Here is a 17,439-nt window from a genome sequence, read left to right as displayed (position 1 = left end):
CTTCTCGCATGCGCTTGCTTCCTTAGCACCAAAGAGAAAACGAGAAACACTGTGCGCGCTGGCGTCCACCTGGCGCCCGCCTCGTCTTGATTGTCATGGCTTACGTCATTGGAACCTCGCGAGGTTCGCCTTGCCTTGATCTCTCCGCCCCTCGCGAGCTAGCCTGGTGAGGCCGCCCCTGAGGAGGTCTTGCGTCGTCCGCCTCGCGTGGCTTGGCCCCTCGCGAGGGTCTTGGGTGTTTGCTGGTGAAGATGGGTCGTACAGGGCCGCTAGAGGAGCCACGTTGCGGGCCACAGGCAGGCAAGTCTGGGGACCTCTGTTCCCAGAATGCCGACATTCCCCCCTCTGGCAGGGTGCCGGAACGGGGTCCCGATTGGTTTTTGGTGGCTACAGAGGCTTGCGGCGGCAGAACTCCCGATCTAGATTTCTTTTTGAGGGTTTCTGTATTTATAGGAATTTTTGGCGTCAGGAACAAGTCAGGGGGGCCCCGAGTTGTCCACGAGATAGGGGGCGCGCCCAGGGGGTAGGGCATGCGAGGGTGATGGCGGCGGCGCGCCCTGACTCCCTCGCCCGCTGTTCGGGCGGCAGCCACGACGACTTCATCCCTTCGTCTTGGCCGACTCCCTCGCCCATTGTTCGGACGACAGCGCCTTCTTTGGCTTGGGCGTGGCGGCGGTCTTGCGCGGGGCACGAGGGTTGCCTTTGCCGGAGGGGGCGGTCGTCATGCCGGACGAGGCGAGGGAGGCGAGGCCGGCGGCGGCGTTGAGGTCGAGGTCGTCGTCCATGGCGAGTTTGGGGCAGGAGCGCGCACGGGCGTGAGGGTTTTGGGAAAAATAAGGGGGGAAGTGAATGGTGGTGGCTGCCACCGACCGGCCGGCCCAGGGAGGGAGGGGGAAGAGTAGGCGCGCGCGTCCGTCTTGTTTCTATGCCGACACAAATCCGACTCAAAAATAAATCGGGAATGGGTCAGTATGCGGACGTGTCGGCACGTTGGGCCGTCTTTTGTGTCCGCGCCAATTCAAACGAATGGCGACAGACGATATGGGTCGCCTCATTAAAGTTATTTTTAAGGAATGGATCGCCTCGTTGAAGCTGCTCTAAGGGATTCTGGAGAGAGAACCGGGGTTGTTTGCATAGGCATTACTAGAGCATGACAGCAGAAAAGTCGGGCCCGATGCCATCGGCAGGCATTTTCATTGGCTTTTCATTTTTATCCGTAAGCTGTGAGCAGATCCTAAAAAAGCATCTACAGACATACTGCATATGCAACCCGATGCATGAATGAATCAAATAATTGAACCGGGAGGCAACTCTGACCAGTCGCCGATCGATTGTACGTACAAGACAACTGAACAATCCCTCACCTCTCATCGCAAGCAGATTTGATCGATCTAACTATCACCCGCACCGCTCGCGACTTCGCGAGCTAAGGCAAGACCAACTCACTCACTCGCCATGGAACTCTCATCCCTTCCCCTCCTCCTCCTGCCTCTCCTCCCTCTTCTCTACTTCCTCTACCTGCGGCCGGACCCCAAGAGGCAGCCTCGCGCCCATGGCCTCAAGGTCTACCCCATCCTCGGCACGCTGCCGCACTTCGTCAAGAACCAGGACCGCTTCCTCGAATGGTACACCGGCGTCATGCAGGCCAGCCCCACGCACACCCTGGCCTTCAAGGTGCCCGGCCTCACCGGCGGCGCCATCACCGCCGACCCGGCCTGCGTCGAGCACATACTCAAGGCCAACTTTGCGAACTACCCCAAGGGCGAGCTCCAGGTCTCCATGCTCGACGACTTCCTCGGCCACGGCATATTCAACTCCGACGGCGAGCAGTGGCTGTGGCAGCGGAAGGCCGCCAGCTACGAGTTCAACAAGCGCTCGCTGAGGAACTTCGTGGTGGACGCCGTCCGCTTCGAGGTCGTCGAGCGGCTGCTGCCGCTGCTGGACCGCGCGGGGCGCGACGGGCGGACGCTGGACGTGCAGGACGTGCTGGAGCGCTTCGCGTTCGACAACATCTGCCGCGTGGCCTTCGGCGAGGACCCGGCCTGCCTCGCCGAGGAGGGCATGGCCGCGCCCCAGAGCGCCGAGTTCATGGCCGCCTTCAACGACGCGCAGAACGCCGTGATGGCCCGGTTCATGTCGCCCGCCAAGTGGCTGTGGCGCGTCAAGAGGCTGCTGGGCATGGAGCCGGAGAGGCGGATGCGCTCGGCGCTCGCCACCATCCACGGCTACGCCGACAAGATCGTCCGCGAGCGCAAGGAGAGAGGGGAGGCTGCTGGGCTGGTGAGCCGGGACGACTTCCTATCGCGCTTCGCCGCGGCCGGCGAGCACAACGACGAGAGCCTCCGCGACGTGGTCACCAACTTCATCCTCGCCGGCCGCGACACGACCTCGTCCGCGCTGACCTGGTTCTTCTGGCTGGTGTCCACGCGGCCCGACGTGGAGGACAAGATCCTGCGCGAGGTCCGCGCGGTGCGCGCGTCGGGCGGCGGCGCAGCGTCGACTCCCAGCTTGGACGAGCTGCGCGAGATGCACTACCTCCACGCGGCCATCACGGAGTCGATGCGGCTGTACCCGCCGGTGCCCGCCGACACGCACAGCTGCAAGGAGGACGACTTCCTCCCGGACGGCACGTTCGTCGGGAAAGGGTGGCTGATGACGTACTGCGCGTTCGCCATGGCGCGGCTGGAGGGCGTGTGGGGCAAGGACTGCGAGGAGTTCAGGCCGGAGCGGTGGCTCGACGAGGAGGGCGCGTTCCGGGCGGAGAGCCCGTTCAAGTACGCGGTGTTCCACGCGGGGCCGAGGATGTGCCTCGGCAAGGAGATGGCCTACATACAGATGAAGTCCATCGCGGCGTGCGTGCTGGAGAGGTTCAGCCTCCGGTACGCCGGCGGCGAGGGGCATCCCAGGCTCATAATGTCACTTACGCTGCGGATGGGAGGCGGCCTGCCGATGCAGGTGAAGAGCAGAACAGAGGTGGCTAGCTAGGATGCTTGGAGTAGTCCATTTCGTCACGAATCACAATTGCTCTACTCCATTTTCTGTTGTGTTCTTGCTTGGTTCGGGCAAAAAAATCGCTAGCGGGTTTAAAGGTGTTCATTTATAATTGCAACCTTTAATAAACTACTAGTACAATATTTATGTGTTGTTGTGAACACCGTATAATATGCTGGTATTTGTTCATGGCTCAGTTGTGTTCAAGTAATTATTTGGTTATGTTTTGGGTTCAGTTACACATATTGTTCAGGAATTATCTTAACTTAACTTGTGGCAGAAACCATGGGGACATGCCAGTTATGGGAATGTGGTAGAAACCAACGAGACAACTTTGTGGCCATCCAACGGGTCCAACAAAACGGACACCACCAAATGTCCACGGAACATGACCCGGAAGTCATACAACCGCATATATCGAATGCCCATATCCTGTTTTTTTTACACTCGGCCTACTCAAACAGTCAAACATAAAATAGTTCTTAAGCAATTGAAAGATAATATTTTAATGCAATAATAATTCAAATAAAAATATTACAATCTGAACATAAAATAATTCATATTTGAATTCAACATATTAGACACATGTTTCAATTGTCCATATGAAACATCCAAGGATTCTCGACTAGATCATTTTGCAGTTGCGCATGAGTTCCCGACGAAGATGGCTCCATGAACTCGCTCTGAATCCCACGTGTTTGCTTCAAACTAAACAACAAAAGTAAAAATAATAATTGGCAATGACATTTGGCCAAACACTTGACGGGCGTGGCGTCCAGTATGGATGGGATTGGCAGATAGCGGATGATACTTGGGCTACGGTCAGATGATACTTGGGCTACGGTCAGATCTATGGTGGAACGGCGGCGTAGTCAAAGGTGGGAGGGGCCTGGGTGGAGCAGCGAAGGTCCGACAAGGCCCATGACGGTGGTTGGGGTGGTACGGCGAGGTCGTCGGTTGCTGAAGGAGCGGATACAAAGCACAATGGAGAGAGACATAATGGGGCAAAAGGTTCTCCGGATGTGGTATTTTGGGCGGGTCGGGCGTGCCAGAGTCCAACGTGTTAGAGGTCCGAACGCTCGCAAACATCTCATACATTTGGTGTCGGTTTGTGGGATTTCGAGCATCTAAACTGGTCCAGGATGAAAGACATTGGATTGCAAAGAATGGCCGGATAGATCGGTCTGGACAATTAGGACCGATTTTGTGGACCACGTTGGAGTTGTCCTTACAATATTTTTTTTGAAAAAGAAAAGCCTTTTGATCTATTCATGAACTGTCAACGAGGTACAAAGAATACCAGAAGTAATGAAAATTACATCTTGATTCAAAGATCATCTAGCGACTACTACAAACATTGTAGTAAGGAAAGGCGTTGTTGTCATCGCTCCTCCCTCATAGGGGCTCGGTAGACCTTGTTATAGTAGGCAGTCGAAAAGTCATCATGCATGCTATGGCCTCATAGGACCAGCACATCAGAACTACAATCGTCGTCAGTGAAGAAAAGTATAGATCGGAAGAATCAAATCTATAGACACACAAACGAAGACGAGCGATGGCCGGATCCAAGTAAACCCACTGAAGACAAACACAATCGAATATGAAGATATTAACCTAGACACACTTTCACACGATCTTCAACGACGCTAGGCACACCGCTAGAGCCGCCACCGCTTCACCTTTTTGAGTGGTAGATAGAAGCGATAACGAAAATCAGAAGAAAAAAAACACCAAAAAACGAAGCATGTGTGATCAGGATCCACCGCGCCTCTTCCATTCACCAAAAAATCGTGCGGTCAACTTTACTGAAGTCTAAAGTAGTCAACTTTACTGCAGTAACCCCGTAACTAGACTAGATTAATCAAGAGAAATAATAATTAATGGTTATGTACATAGTAAAAATGCAACAACTCTAACTGCGAATCTTGCCCTTTTGCTGTAACTGTCAAGCACGGAGCGCCAACTCACTCCTACAGTTTGGACTGGCAAGCCTGAGATCCCGATCGCCATGGAGCTTCCGTTGACCTCGGCCCTGCTCCTGCTCCTGCCTCTGCTCTGCTTCCTCTGGCTACGCCGGGAGACCAGGAGGCAGACTCGCCCCGACGGCCTCAAGGCCTACCCCATCATCGGCACGCTCCCCCACTTCGTCAAGAACCAGCACCGCCTCATCGAGTGGTCGGCCGGCGTCCTCGCGCGCTGCCCCACCCACACCATGACCTTCAACTTCCGGGGCCTCGGCCTCGGGGCCGGCGTCATGACGGCCAACCCGGCCAACGTCGAGCACGTCGCCAAGACCAACTTCCAGAACTACCCCAAGGGCGAGTTCGTGGTGTCCGTCATCGAGGACCTGCTCGGCCGCGGCATCTTCAACTCCGACGGCGACCAGTGGCTCCGGCAGCGCAAGGCCGCCAGCTACGAGTTCAACACGCGGTCGCTGAGGAGCTTCGTGGTCAGCGCCGTCAGCTCCGAGGTCGTCGACCGGCTGCTGCCGCTGCTGGAGCGCGCGGGGCGCGACGGGCGGACGCTGGACGTGCAGGACGTGCTGGAGCGCTTCGCGTTCGACACCATCTGCTGCGTCGTCTTCGACGAGGACCCGGCGTGCCTCGCCGAGGAGGAGGAGGAGGAGGACGGACCGGGGGCGGACGGGGACGGGCGTGCCGAGTTCATGCGCGCCCTGACCGACGCGCAGAACATCGTCATGGCCCGGTTCATGTCGCCGGTCAAGTGGGCGTGGCGGCTCCAGAGGCTGCTCAACGTGGGGCCGGAGAGGCGGATGCGCGACGCGGTCGCCACCATCCACGGCTACATCGACAGGGCCGTCCGCGAGCGCGGCGAGAGTGGGGCGGCCCGCAAGGACGACTTCCTGTCGCGCTTCGCGTCGAGCGGCGAGCACAGCGACGAGGGCCTCCGCGACGCGGTCACCAACTTCATCGTCGCCGGGCGGGACACGACGTCGTCGGCGCTCAGCTGGTTCTTCTGGCTGCTGTCCGGGCGGCCCGACGTGGAGGGCAAGATCGTGCGCGAGATCCGCGCGGCGCGCGCGTCGAGCGGGAATGGGGATGCGGCGTTGGGCTACGAGGAGCTGCGCTCGATGCAGTACCTGCACGCGGCGATCACGGAGTCGATGCGGCTGTACCCGCCGGTGGCCATGGACACGCACTGCTGCCGGCGCGAGGATGTCCTGCCGGACGGCACGCTCGTCGGCAAGGGGTGGCAGGTCACCTACAGCGCGTACGCCATGGCGCGGCTGGAGGAGCTGTGGGGCGCGGACTGCGCGGAGTTCCAGCCGGAGCGGTGGCTGGACGAGGAGGGGGCGTTCCGGCCGGAGAGCACGGCCAAGTACCCGGTGTTCCACGCGGGGCCGAGGATGTGCCTCGGCAAGGAGATGGCCTACATACAGATGAAGTCCATCGTTGCCGGCGTGGTGGAGAGGTTCAGCCTCCGGCACGTCGGCGGCGAGGGGCACCCCCGGCTCGTCATGTCGCTGACGCTGCGCATGGGAGGCGGCCTGCCCATGCAGGTGAAGAAGAGAGCAGAGGGAGCTAGCTAGGCTAGGCTAGGCTAGTCGCAGGAGTCCATTCCGTCAGAGGTCAACAATGCTCTGTACGAGTTCTCCATTATTTCGGGTGTAAATCTTCCGTTATTGCACACCTTGTTGATGGCATGGTACGCTTCTACACGTCGGGACACCACTTGCCGGAAAAGTAGAAGAATGGCATAGCGAGCTTGATACGTTACGCCGACCCGGAGGGGCAGACACTTCTCATCAGTCATCTCTCTTTCTTCAACCGTCTTCAGTAGGGCCTCGCTGAACTAAAGCCACGACTCTCTTTTTGGATCGGAGGGAGTAGTAATTTTGTTGTTGTTGTTGCCGTCGTCGTTGAGAAAAATCAATCTTAGTAGCAGAGAAATAAGCTAGCTAGCCACTGGGAGAAGATGCCGGATGATCTATGCAGGAAATGCCACGCTGCACGTGAAATCGACGTGGGTTCAGAAGGGCACTCAGCAGCAGAACAAGGAGGGAAAAAAAACTTAACACCAGATTGCTCAGAGCCTCAGACCTTCATCGTTATTGCATGACTGCTGGTTGCAGTGCACCGTACGTACATCCAAACTAGCTGACTTGTCACGACTCATGAGTTTCTCGTGTGGATGCTGGAGACAGAAGAAAAAAAAAGAATGATACTCGTTGGGTCAGTTATGGCCCTGAACAAACTATAATCTTCCTCTCAACTTGGGCCGGAGGCATTTCACGTACCGAACGTAGTATGTGGCGTAGTTTCGTTATGCGAGTATGAAAAAACCATTTCATTCAGTTACACAGTATAAAATTATCTATGCATCAAACATAACTTTTTAGACGCCACTCCTTGAGCGAATCAGTTGCGAGCATCACAATTTTGCAGTGTTTGTCTATGGTTCAGTTGCAGTTGATCGAATCAGGTAGCCGATCAACCGACCGAGGCAGTTTATTTTTTTAATATATTTTTGGAAATGTAAGCAGCATTAAACTATTCAAGTGCAACGGAATATAAGCCTCTCCTTTTTTGCGAAGATGTGGACATCAAAATTGACTAGTCTTTGTTCATGGTTAAGTTTGTGTCCAAGTGATTTATCTGGTAAGATTGGTCATGTTTTAGTTGATGGTTCACTTGCTTATAGTAGTTGCCAGGAAGCAGGAATCACGTCAACTTGTAGTTTCCCATGGACATGCCTGAAACCAACAGCAGTATTCTGAGCAATTGGTTGGTGTCGCATCCGCACAAACTAATTACACAACCCCAATCAGTGTTCATCTACAAGTGCCCTTGACATATACTGAAGCCAAAGACTCAAAGTACACTCATCCAGCTCACACCTCCAACTAGACCAGATAAATCAAAGAGAAAAATGGTTATATAGTACTCCCTTCGTAAAGAAATATAAAAGCGTTTAAATCACTAAAGTAGTTTGAAACTTTAGTACACGGATGTATCTAATGGAGGGAGTATCAGTACGTCACGTACTGAAGCCGAAGACTCAAAGTACACGGATGTATCTAACATTAAAACGCCTTTTTAGACTTTTGAGACGGAGGGAGTATCAAAGATGCAACAACTCTGCTTCAGAATCCCCTTTTCCGTGTTAACCTCCAAGCACCCCCACTCACTCCTACAGTTTTAGACTTGGCAAGCCAGAGATCTCGATCGCCATGGAGCTCTCGTTCACCTCGGCCCATCCCATGCTCCTCTTCCTGCTCCTACCTCTACTCTATGTCCTCCGCCTACGTCGGAACACCAGAAAGCAACCTCACGCCGACGGCCTCAAGGCCTACCCCATCATCGGCACGCTCCCGCACTTCGTCAAGAACCAGGACTGCCTCGTCGAGTGGTCGGCCGGCGTCGTCGCTCGTTGCCCCACGCACACCATGGTCTTCGACTTCAAGGGTCTCGGCCTCATGGCCGGTGCCATCACCGCGAATCCGGCCAATGTGGAATACATCGTGAAGACCAACTTCCAGAACTACCCCAAGGGTGAGTTCGTGGTGTCTGCCATGGCGGACTTCCTTGGCCATGGCATCTTCAACTCCGACGGCGACCAGTGGCTCTCGCAGCGCAAGGCCGCCAGCTACGAGTTCAGCAAGCGCTCGTTGAGAAACTTCGTGGTCAGCACCGTCCGGTTCGAGGTCGTCGAGCGGCTGCTGCCTCTGCTCTCCCGGGCGGAGCTAGAAGGCCTGACGCTGGACATGCAGGACGTTCTCGAGCGCTTCGCGTTCGACAACATCTGCTGCGTCGCCTTCGACGAGGACCCGGCGTGCCTCACCGACGACGGCCTGGGGTTGAATGGGCGTGCCGAGTTCATGCATGCCTTGAACGACGCGCAGATGATGATCATGGCCCGGTTCATGTCGCCGGTCAAGTGGGCATGGCGGGTCAAGAAGCTACTCAACATGGGACCGGAGAGGCGGATGAGCGAGGCACTCGCCACGATTCACGGCTACGTCGACAGGATCATCCGTGACCGCGGCGAGAGGGGAGCGGCCGGGCTGGCGCGCAAGGACGACTTCCTCTCACGCTTCGTCTCCAGCGGCGAGCACAGCAACGAGAGCCTTCGTGATGTGGTCACCAGCTTCATCATAGCCGGGCGGGACACCACCTCATCAGCGCTCACTTGGTTCTTCTGGCTCGTGTCCCGGCGGCGCGAGGTGGAGGACAAGATCGTCCGCGAGATACGCGCGGTGCGAGCGTCCAGCGGGAGCGCGGATGCAGCCTTCAGCTTGGACGAGCTGCGCGAGATGCACTACCTGCACGCAGCGGTCACGGAGTCCATGCGTCTATACCCACCCGTGGCCATGGACTCGCGCTGCTGCAAGCATGACGACGTCCTGCCCGATGGCACGTTCGTCGGTAAAGGTTGGCAGGTCTCCTACAGCGCGTATGCCATGGCGCGGTTGGAGGAGATATGGGGCGAGGACTGTGCAGAGTACCGGCCAGAGCGATGGCTCGATGAGGAGGGTGCGTTCCGGCCAGAGAGCTCGTTTAAGTACCCGGTCTTCCATGCCGGGCCGAGGATGTGCCTCGGCAAAGAGATGGCTTACATACAGATGAAGTCCATTGCTGCCTGCGTGTTGGAGAGGTTCAGCTTCCAGTTCATCGGAGGCGAGAGCCGGCCAGGGGTTGTGTTCTCCGTGACCTTGCGTATGGAGGGCGGCTTGCCGATGCAAGTGAAGAAGAGGGGGGCACTGAGCAGCTAGGCATGTTCCCTTTGCCTACAGGCTGCTCCTCTCTCACGCCTACTTGTCTTAGTCCTACATATTCAGGTTCTAGCCAGTCTTGAGGTACCATGTATTCAGGCACTCAACATATTCACTAGATGACTCAACCAAGAGCAAGCAGGTACTGGTACTTAATACTCCCTCCGTCCCAAAATAAGTGACTCAACTTTACACTAACTAACTTTGTACTAAAGTTACTACAAAGTTTAGTCACTTATTTTGGGACGGGGGGAGTACATGATAGCGTAGAAGATAAAACTTATTCCAGCGACTGCCTGAAGTTTTCAACCAAAGAAGTGTTCTCAAAACTGTTAGGGTGTAGGTAAGCACCAATTTGTCCTACTGCACAAAAATACTTGGATGATATATAGCATTGGGGTCCTACAAAGTTACAGAATGCAGCGCCCAAGATGATATAATCTCACAAAACAACATAGCATTAAAGACTGCCACTACCAAAAAGGATAAATTGTACCGGTGTTGGAACTTAATTCAGGTATCAAGTTATCAACCAGAGTAACAGCGAAAAGATGTGCAGCAATTGTTACAGATGAACATGGCTGAGAACATGGGGTGCAAAAAGAGTAAAACTTACAGCTGGAATACATAACGCCTCACATTGCGCTGTAATCAGTACTTTGTCCCAGTGGGTGAGTTCGACTTTGTGCACAGAATCTTCCTTCCTCTGTCACGCCTACGCTTCAGAACCTTTCTTCCAGCAGTAGTCCGCATCCGCCTTCGGAAACCATGCACACGGGCAAGTGACTTCCTGGATCTTGACCTCTTGGTCAGGCAGAGGGCAGCCTTTCCGGCCCTAATCTGTAGACCGCGAGGTCTGCGTGTTGTTAATCTGTTGTAGCTGAACTCAATTCCCAAAGATGAACCTGGCGTACATAATGATAAAATATCATAGTCAGTTCTACGTAATCAATACTAGGATTGGATACATAAAATCTTCTTTTAGTGAACACCCATGAGGTCTAAGCTTGATCGTATTAAGGAAGAAAAGGTTATCTGTTACAAAGACGTAAACAGTATACTTGATCATTAGACAAATGCTGTAATAGATCAAAAGAGAAGCTCTAAACAACAAGTTACAACTAAGAACTTGTGATTTGCCTTGTTAACCCACTACTCTGTGCAGTTCTAAATTAAATGCCTTGATGGTCTCCACAATTGCTGTTGCACTTAATTCTAAAATTTGCTAAACATAAGTTCAGACAAACGTATTCCAAAACAAACTATTAGCTGCCTTTTGGCTGTTCTCTGAAGATTACTTCGTTGTGTATGAAAATATTCTACTATATTGCATCGATTCATTCCCACTTTAGCTAGTTCATTTAATATAACATTGTTGTGCTGGGTTTAGAAGCATACTGGGTCACTTTTAACCATTTAAGAGGATAAACTGGTTGAGAATGAGCAAGTATTGAAGCTTGAGAGGCTTCATTCTTGAAGTTATCCGTTTGTTGTTTAATTAACTGTGGTAGACAATTTATTACATTATGAATTTGTTGTTCAGCGACGTACAGTTGCTTCCCCAAAATTGAGTGGTAGTTAAGAAAACATGAGCTACATTTATGTCTGAAGGATCTGTGAGACTTTCCATCGTCTATATGATTCAGGATTTTAGGCCCTCAAATTCAGATACATATACTAGTTGTATCCCATTTCTTCCTAACACTTGAGTTCTAATTAACAAAACAAGAACCCCAGTCATATGTTAATATGTAGCTTCTTTGTGAGAATTTGAAATTTCGATTGTCTAACGAAATTGGCGGTCACACTGCATCCTCAAAAAAAAAGGAACCAGTAGAAATTGCAGGACGCGATGACACAAATAAATCCTCAGCCATGCACATTTTCCTAATTTTAGCGATTTATATTCACTCAAAGTGATGTTTGAAATATAAACATTCTTTTTTATTTTTGATAGAGATAAATATGAACATTCTCAGTTCAAGTATGGACAAGAAAACAAAAATTGGGTCTAAGACTACAATGACTTGTGCAGAACTTGCTTGCTCTCAGATAACTGCACCTGCAGGCCAGACATTGTAGATTCCAAGATTCCATTGCACTATGTACATGAACCAACATGTCCAACAATAATGAAATCTAATATATGTATTTTCAGAAAAAAATGCTGGAGACGTTTAAGTTTGCGAATGCCTGCTGAGGTACATTTTCCTTCGACACCTAAACCAAATCGAAGTGCGTAAATTCTGCTGTTTACAGTTTTGTACAAACACAGCAAGTGTCAAAAGGAGCCCATAACTATGGAGGCTCACCCTGTGTTCATAATGTTTGACTCTCTTCTTGTCACTGAATTTGCAGAGCACGCGACAGAAAAACTAAGACAAATACTTATACAGCACAATGGCATTGTGCAACAGCAGAACATCCATAGTTTACACACTTCTACCGTTCTACGCTTCAAACCCGCCATTTCCATTGCAGGTAACTTTCCCCTCCAACTCCAACTCCAACTCCTCAACCCAATAAAACTAGCTGAACAGTACCAACATATCGAACACATTCAATAAAGAATTTCCCTCGTGCCAAAGGGAAGGAGGAGTTTCTCTCACCGCCGAACGACGAGGCGGACGTGAAGGCGAGCGACGCCGAGACCGCAGCCGAGAGCGAGGAGGTGGTGGAGGAGGAGGAGATGAAGGAGCTCCGGAGAAACGGGGAGGCGGAGGCCCCCATAGGGCCCGCTTTGTGGGGGCGGAGACCGCCGCCGATAGCCACCGCCGAGATCCTCCCGGAGTGGAGCGAGAGGGACGCCATTGGGGAGGCGAGGGCAAGCGCCATGTCTGGGCAGCTAGAGTGCGGGCTATCCTCTCACACTCGATGCTGTTATCATCATATCCACGGCTGGATGAGAAGTTTGGGCTTTGTGGGCCTTAATTTTGGGCAGCTAACCTGTTAACAAGCCCATCTGTAGGCCCGCTTGTGATTCTCTAACAGCTCGTTTGATACCCTCATTTTAATTCTCTCGGATAGAGTGTTAGAGTGTGCGTACTATATAGTGAGAAATACCCCCTCGTTTCATTTCATTTGGTACAAATAAAATCTCTGTTAGGATTTCAGTTGGTTGAAATGGAAATCCAACTGCAAAAAAACATGCTTGGCTGCCACAAGGATTTATAAATTGAAATCATTATTGTGTCACGTATGGCTGCCATTTTGGCAAGAATCAATGAAACCAAACATCATCTTTCCAAAATTTGACATTCATGTCAACATTAAACAAGTTGCGACACACAATCTTTCATATATGAAGCTGTTCCATAAAGCACAAATCCATATGATCAAATTCAAATACAACCGCCATGTTCATATCATAAAGCACAAATGCACGTCTAACACAAGTAAAACAAAGGTTCAAAGCTTGTATTCAACAAGGTATGGAGGAAAAAAATACTAAAGCTTGTCATAAAAAATGTATTAGGACAATAAAATTAATTCTTTGAATCCAAGAAATATCATGTGGCTTGACTTGCATCAGGACACATTTTTTTCATTCCATCTTGCATCAAGGTATGAGTTGGAGGAACTAGCCCATTTTTTTCATCCCATCTTGCATCAAGGTAAGGGTTGGAGAAATCTTGTGGCCTCATTGTTGGCCTGCAAATACGATGATAAACATGTTGGTGAAGTTACTAAAGTAGTTGCTAAAGTTGAATTGGAGGCACCAACAAATGTCACATCAATATTTTGGTTGCATCTATCGTAAAATAATAATATTAACAACAACAACAACAACAACAACAACACCAACCCTGATTTGTACTACTTTCTTAATTCCATCCAGTATTGTAGGAAATTAGGAAAATGAACATTTCTCTCTTTTTTAACAAATGTTTGGACAAGATATTTGTTAATCTCTTACATTATTCATGTCTTTTGAGCTCGTTGTCTGGCAACATGTGATTCAGTGAGCATGCAACTCCTTCTACTCCTATGTTCTTGGTGACATGTGATTCGCTGAGCAATGTCTCATTGTTCATCAACAATTTAGTCAATGTCTGCTCTCTTCTACTCCTATATGGAATTCACATTTCTACTAGTAAACTTACTAGGATCCAAAAGAAGAGCATGATCTTGAGGATGTTCTGGAAAGAGGATGAAGTAGATGAGGTATTGGATCACCTTTGGCTGTCCGCACCATAAGTGTTCATCCAACGGAATGATGGCCAGGTCACCCTTGATCGTCGAGTGCTTCTCTGCGACCTCCTAGGGGCAGTTTGATGCCAACGAGCAACAAAAGTTGCACAAGGAAGCGATGGCAGCCCGGTAAGAACTTCTCTCACTGCAGGTCTTCAATGCCTACATAAATTTATGCTTGTATACATGTGCTGGGGTTCATGGACACTTATGATAACCTTATGTAATTGCAAAATATAGGTGAGAGGGAGGGGGCCAAGGCCCCTCCCCCCAATGCACTAGGCTCACATATGGGACTAGCAACCTTCTAAGAGACATAAGTAAACATATACACATTTACTTAAAATGGGCGTGTGAGACCAATACTCTTCAAAAAATACACAATAACAAATATGAAATGATTTCGTGCTTTTAGTTTTAGTTTCTGCACAATTTTCTCTGTCTTCAATGATCAGATCAAATGATCGAGGCGATAATCATTATTATGACTAAGATTGTTGATTCCTTTTAAATAGATGAAGCCAGGTGGTACACCATATCTAAGCTTTCAAAAAAAGTTACTAGTCTGAAGGAACTAGCTATAAAGGTTGAGCAAATAAGAAAGTAGTTGGCCATGAGGAGCAATGTTATAAGGCCGATAGGCACGATATACCTCATAGGAAAAGTTCACAAGAGTTGGATTGGGGACATCTATAAGGTGGCCTACCAAGATGAAGATGTAATGGATAAATGCTCATACCATGTTCTTCAACATGAGGAACAAGGTGTCGGTGTCAAAACCAGCGGATCTCATAGTAGGGGTCCTAAGCTAGGTGTCTTGGAGCGATGGTAACATGGACATAGGATTTTACCCAGGTTCGGGCTCTCTCGAAGAGATAATGCCCTACATCCTGCTTTTGATTGTATTCATATGGGGTGTAGTACAGGGTACATGTATCTACCACGAGATTGTTCTAATTAATATGAGATTATCTATTGACTAGCCTGGCCTCGGTTTATATATGCACCGTAGGCCTAGGGTTTAGAGGAGTCCTTGTCGTGTGCGCTAAGTCTTGTGGAATCCTCCTTGTATTCGGCATGGGCTGACCAAAGTGGCCCATTAGTGAATCATCATGGGGGTCCTCGGCCCGACCCACTGGTCGGGAGACGACATGGTGAGTACCCCCTAGTTCAGGACACCGTCAGTAGCCCCCTGAACCGGTCTTCAAGTTGAGGACACTCCTCGGTTCTTCTGAATAATTCTTTGTCTTCGATCGTAGGTCTTGAAAACCGGCTCAACAAATCTTCCCATGTCCGATCTTAACGATCACCGGGCTGAATCCGAAGAGTTTATATGTCGGGCATCCGAGGAGCCCCTTTAAGTTATTGGCCTTTATCAATGCCTTGTAAGTTTTTTACGCCACACTTGGGGTTTGAAGTGTTTTCTGTGCAACGACATCCTCTTGCGTCCGAGCTCTAATGATGAACTAAATCCGAGGTGTCTTTTCACAGCCGAGCTCCAACACTATTCGGCATTCAAGGTATCCTCCTGCGTCCGAGCTCCAACGCCGAACTAAATCCAAGGTGTCTTTTCACAGCCGAGCTCCGAGGATGGTCGGCATCCGAGGTATCATAGATTACCTTGGCCTCTGAAAATTGGAATGGGTTCATCCGAGCTTAAATGCTAGAGTAGTCTTCTATGGAACGAGCCATTCGAATCCGAGCTTTATGCCGGACCGCTTCCGAGCTCCAACGCCAGACTGCATCTGAGCTCTAACGATGGTCAACGTCCGAGGTGTCATAAACTACCTCGATCTTTTAAAAGATTGAACGAATTCAGCCGAGCTTAATACCGTAAATGCCCTCTATGGAGCCAGCCACTAGCGCCCGAGCTTTATGCCAGACTGCTTCCGAGGTGGTGCACCACCCTGATTGCGGGCTGATTTCTTGTGAATATTTTTGATTGGTGCAATTTATTCTCTACCGAGATATATAGCCAATAGCCCTCAAGATGTGTGTCGGTCTAAAACCCGAGATGCACCTGAAGGATGACATAAGACCGCTGATCCCAGTAGCCCCTGAGACATAGGTTGATTCGCAAAATCGGAGGATCAACTCCTAACTCGGCAGAATACTTCGGGACACAAAAAGCGATGTGCACAGTCCTCAAGACTCAGGTTGGGTGCAGCCGACCAATATGAGGATCATAATCTCCTCAGAAAAAATATTGCACTTAAATTTTCTGCATTGGATTGTCAATGCAGTAGCCCCAAGAATTGGGTTGGGCAACATGGCCGACCCTAGGATCATACCTCCTTGGGAATTAGTTCAACTGTCATGTATGTTTTGACAATACTGAGGTGGAGTTCAGCAGGAAAGATCCCGAACTGTAGTTTTAGGAAAGAGTTTCGCGCCAAACACCTCAATCAAGAGAATGTTCCGCTTCCTGAAAGGAAAACATAAAATTGGTGAAAGATGTTATAGGCTCAAAAGACCAAAAAACATGCGTAAAAAACTTTACGTCTAGATTGAATCAAGCTGTTTTGGTGCCAATACGAAATTGGTCTTAAAATTGTACTTCCGTCGTGCTTTGACATGACACATCCGATCTGTAGACTTCAAGTGGGTCAGCCTTCGGCTCCAACCTCCCTATCCCGAAGGCGGAGTGTTTCTCAGGCCAGTTTAGCAAACTAAACACGAGCGAATAAAGAGAGAAACCAGGCTACCCGGCTATTGATCATACACCTGAGTTGTTGGAAATATGCCCTAGAGGCAATAATAAAATGGTTATTATTATATTTCCTTGTTCATGATAATTGTCTATTGTTCATGCTGTAATTGTATTAACCAGAAACCGTAATACATGTGTGAATACATAGATCACAACATGTCCCTAGTGAGCCTCTAGTTGACTAGCTCGTTGATCAATAGATGGGTTGTGGTTTCCTAACCATGGACATTGGATGTCGTTTGATAACAGAATCACATCATTAGGAGAATGGTGTGATGGACAAGACCCAATCCTAAGCATAGCACAAGATCGTGTAGTTCGTTTGCTAGAGCTTTTCTAATGTCAAGTATCGTTTCCTTAGACCATGAGATTGTGCAACTCCCGGATACCGTAGGAGTGCTTTGGGTGTATAAACGTCACAACATAACTGGGTGACTATAAAGGTGCACTACAGGTATCTCCGAAAGTGTCTGTTGGGTTGGCACGAATCGAGACTGGGATTTGTCACTCCGTATGACAGAGAGGTATCTCTGGGCCCACTCGGTAATGCATTATCATAACAAGCTCAATGTGACTAAGGAGTTAGCCATGGGATCATGCGTTACGGAACGAGTAAAGAGACTTGCCGGTAACGAGATTGAACGAGGTATGGGAATACAGACGATCGAATCTCGGGCAAGTAACATACCGATGGACAAAGGGAATTGTATACGGGATTGATTGAACCCCCGACATCATGGTTCATCCGATGAGATCATCGTGGAACATGTGGGAGCCAACATGGGTATCCAGATCCCGTTGTTGGTTATTGGCC

At 50.2% G+C, this 17,439-nt stretch overlaps 4 protein-coding genes across 4 annotated transcripts; 3 read left to right on the top strand and 1 right to left on the bottom strand.

The window, feature by feature from the left end:
- Positions 1-1,366: 1,366 nt before the first annotated feature.
- LOC125545071 (cytochrome P450 94B3-like) lies at positions 1,367-3,180 on the top strand. Its single transcript, XM_048708931.1, has one exon. It carries the CDS (start codon positions 1,456-1,458, stop codon positions 2,983-2,985), a length of 1,530 nt encoding a protein of 509 aa, XP_048564888.1. The 5' UTR covers positions 1,367-1,455; the 3' UTR covers positions 2,986-3,180.
- Positions 3,181-4,737: 1,557 nt separating this feature from the next.
- On the top strand, positions 4,738-6,684 carry LOC125545070 (cytochrome P450 94B3-like). Its single transcript, XM_048708930.1, has one exon. The coding sequence runs from the start codon at positions 5,000-5,002 to the stop codon at positions 6,539-6,541; it is 1,542 nt and encodes a 513-aa protein (XP_048564887.1). The 5' UTR covers positions 4,738-4,999; the 3' UTR covers positions 6,542-6,684.
- Positions 6,685-6,879: 195 nt separating this feature from the next.
- Positions 6,880-10,348, top strand: LOC125545069 (cytochrome P450 94B3-like). Its single transcript, XM_048708929.1, has one exon. The coding sequence runs from the start codon at positions 8,183-8,185 to the stop codon at positions 9,722-9,724; it is 1,542 nt and encodes a 513-aa protein (XP_048564886.1). The 5' UTR covers positions 6,880-8,182; the 3' UTR covers positions 9,725-10,348.
- LOC125545072 (50S ribosomal protein L34, chloroplastic-like) lies at positions 10,162-12,605 on the bottom strand. The gene is made up of 2 exons (XM_048708932.1): positions 12,334-12,605; positions 10,162-10,629 (listed from the first exon to the last, which is right to left on the bottom strand). The coding sequence occupies exons 1-2, from the start codon at positions 12,557-12,559 to the stop codon at positions 10,376-10,378; spliced, it is 480 nt and encodes a 159-aa protein (XP_048564889.1). The 5' UTR covers positions 12,560-12,605; the 3' UTR covers positions 10,162-10,375.
- Positions 12,606-17,439: the final 4,834 nt, after the last annotated feature.

The sequence above is a fragment of the Triticum urartu genome, chromosome 3 (assembly GCF_003073215.2).
Source record: "Triticum urartu cultivar G1812 chromosome 3, Tu2.1, whole genome shotgun sequence".
NCBI classification, from domain to species: Eukaryota; Viridiplantae; Streptophyta; class Magnoliopsida; order Poales; family Poaceae; genus Triticum; species Triticum urartu.
The sequence above is the reverse complement of the archived record's forward strand: the minus strand, read 5'-3'. Positions and strand labels throughout refer to the sequence as shown.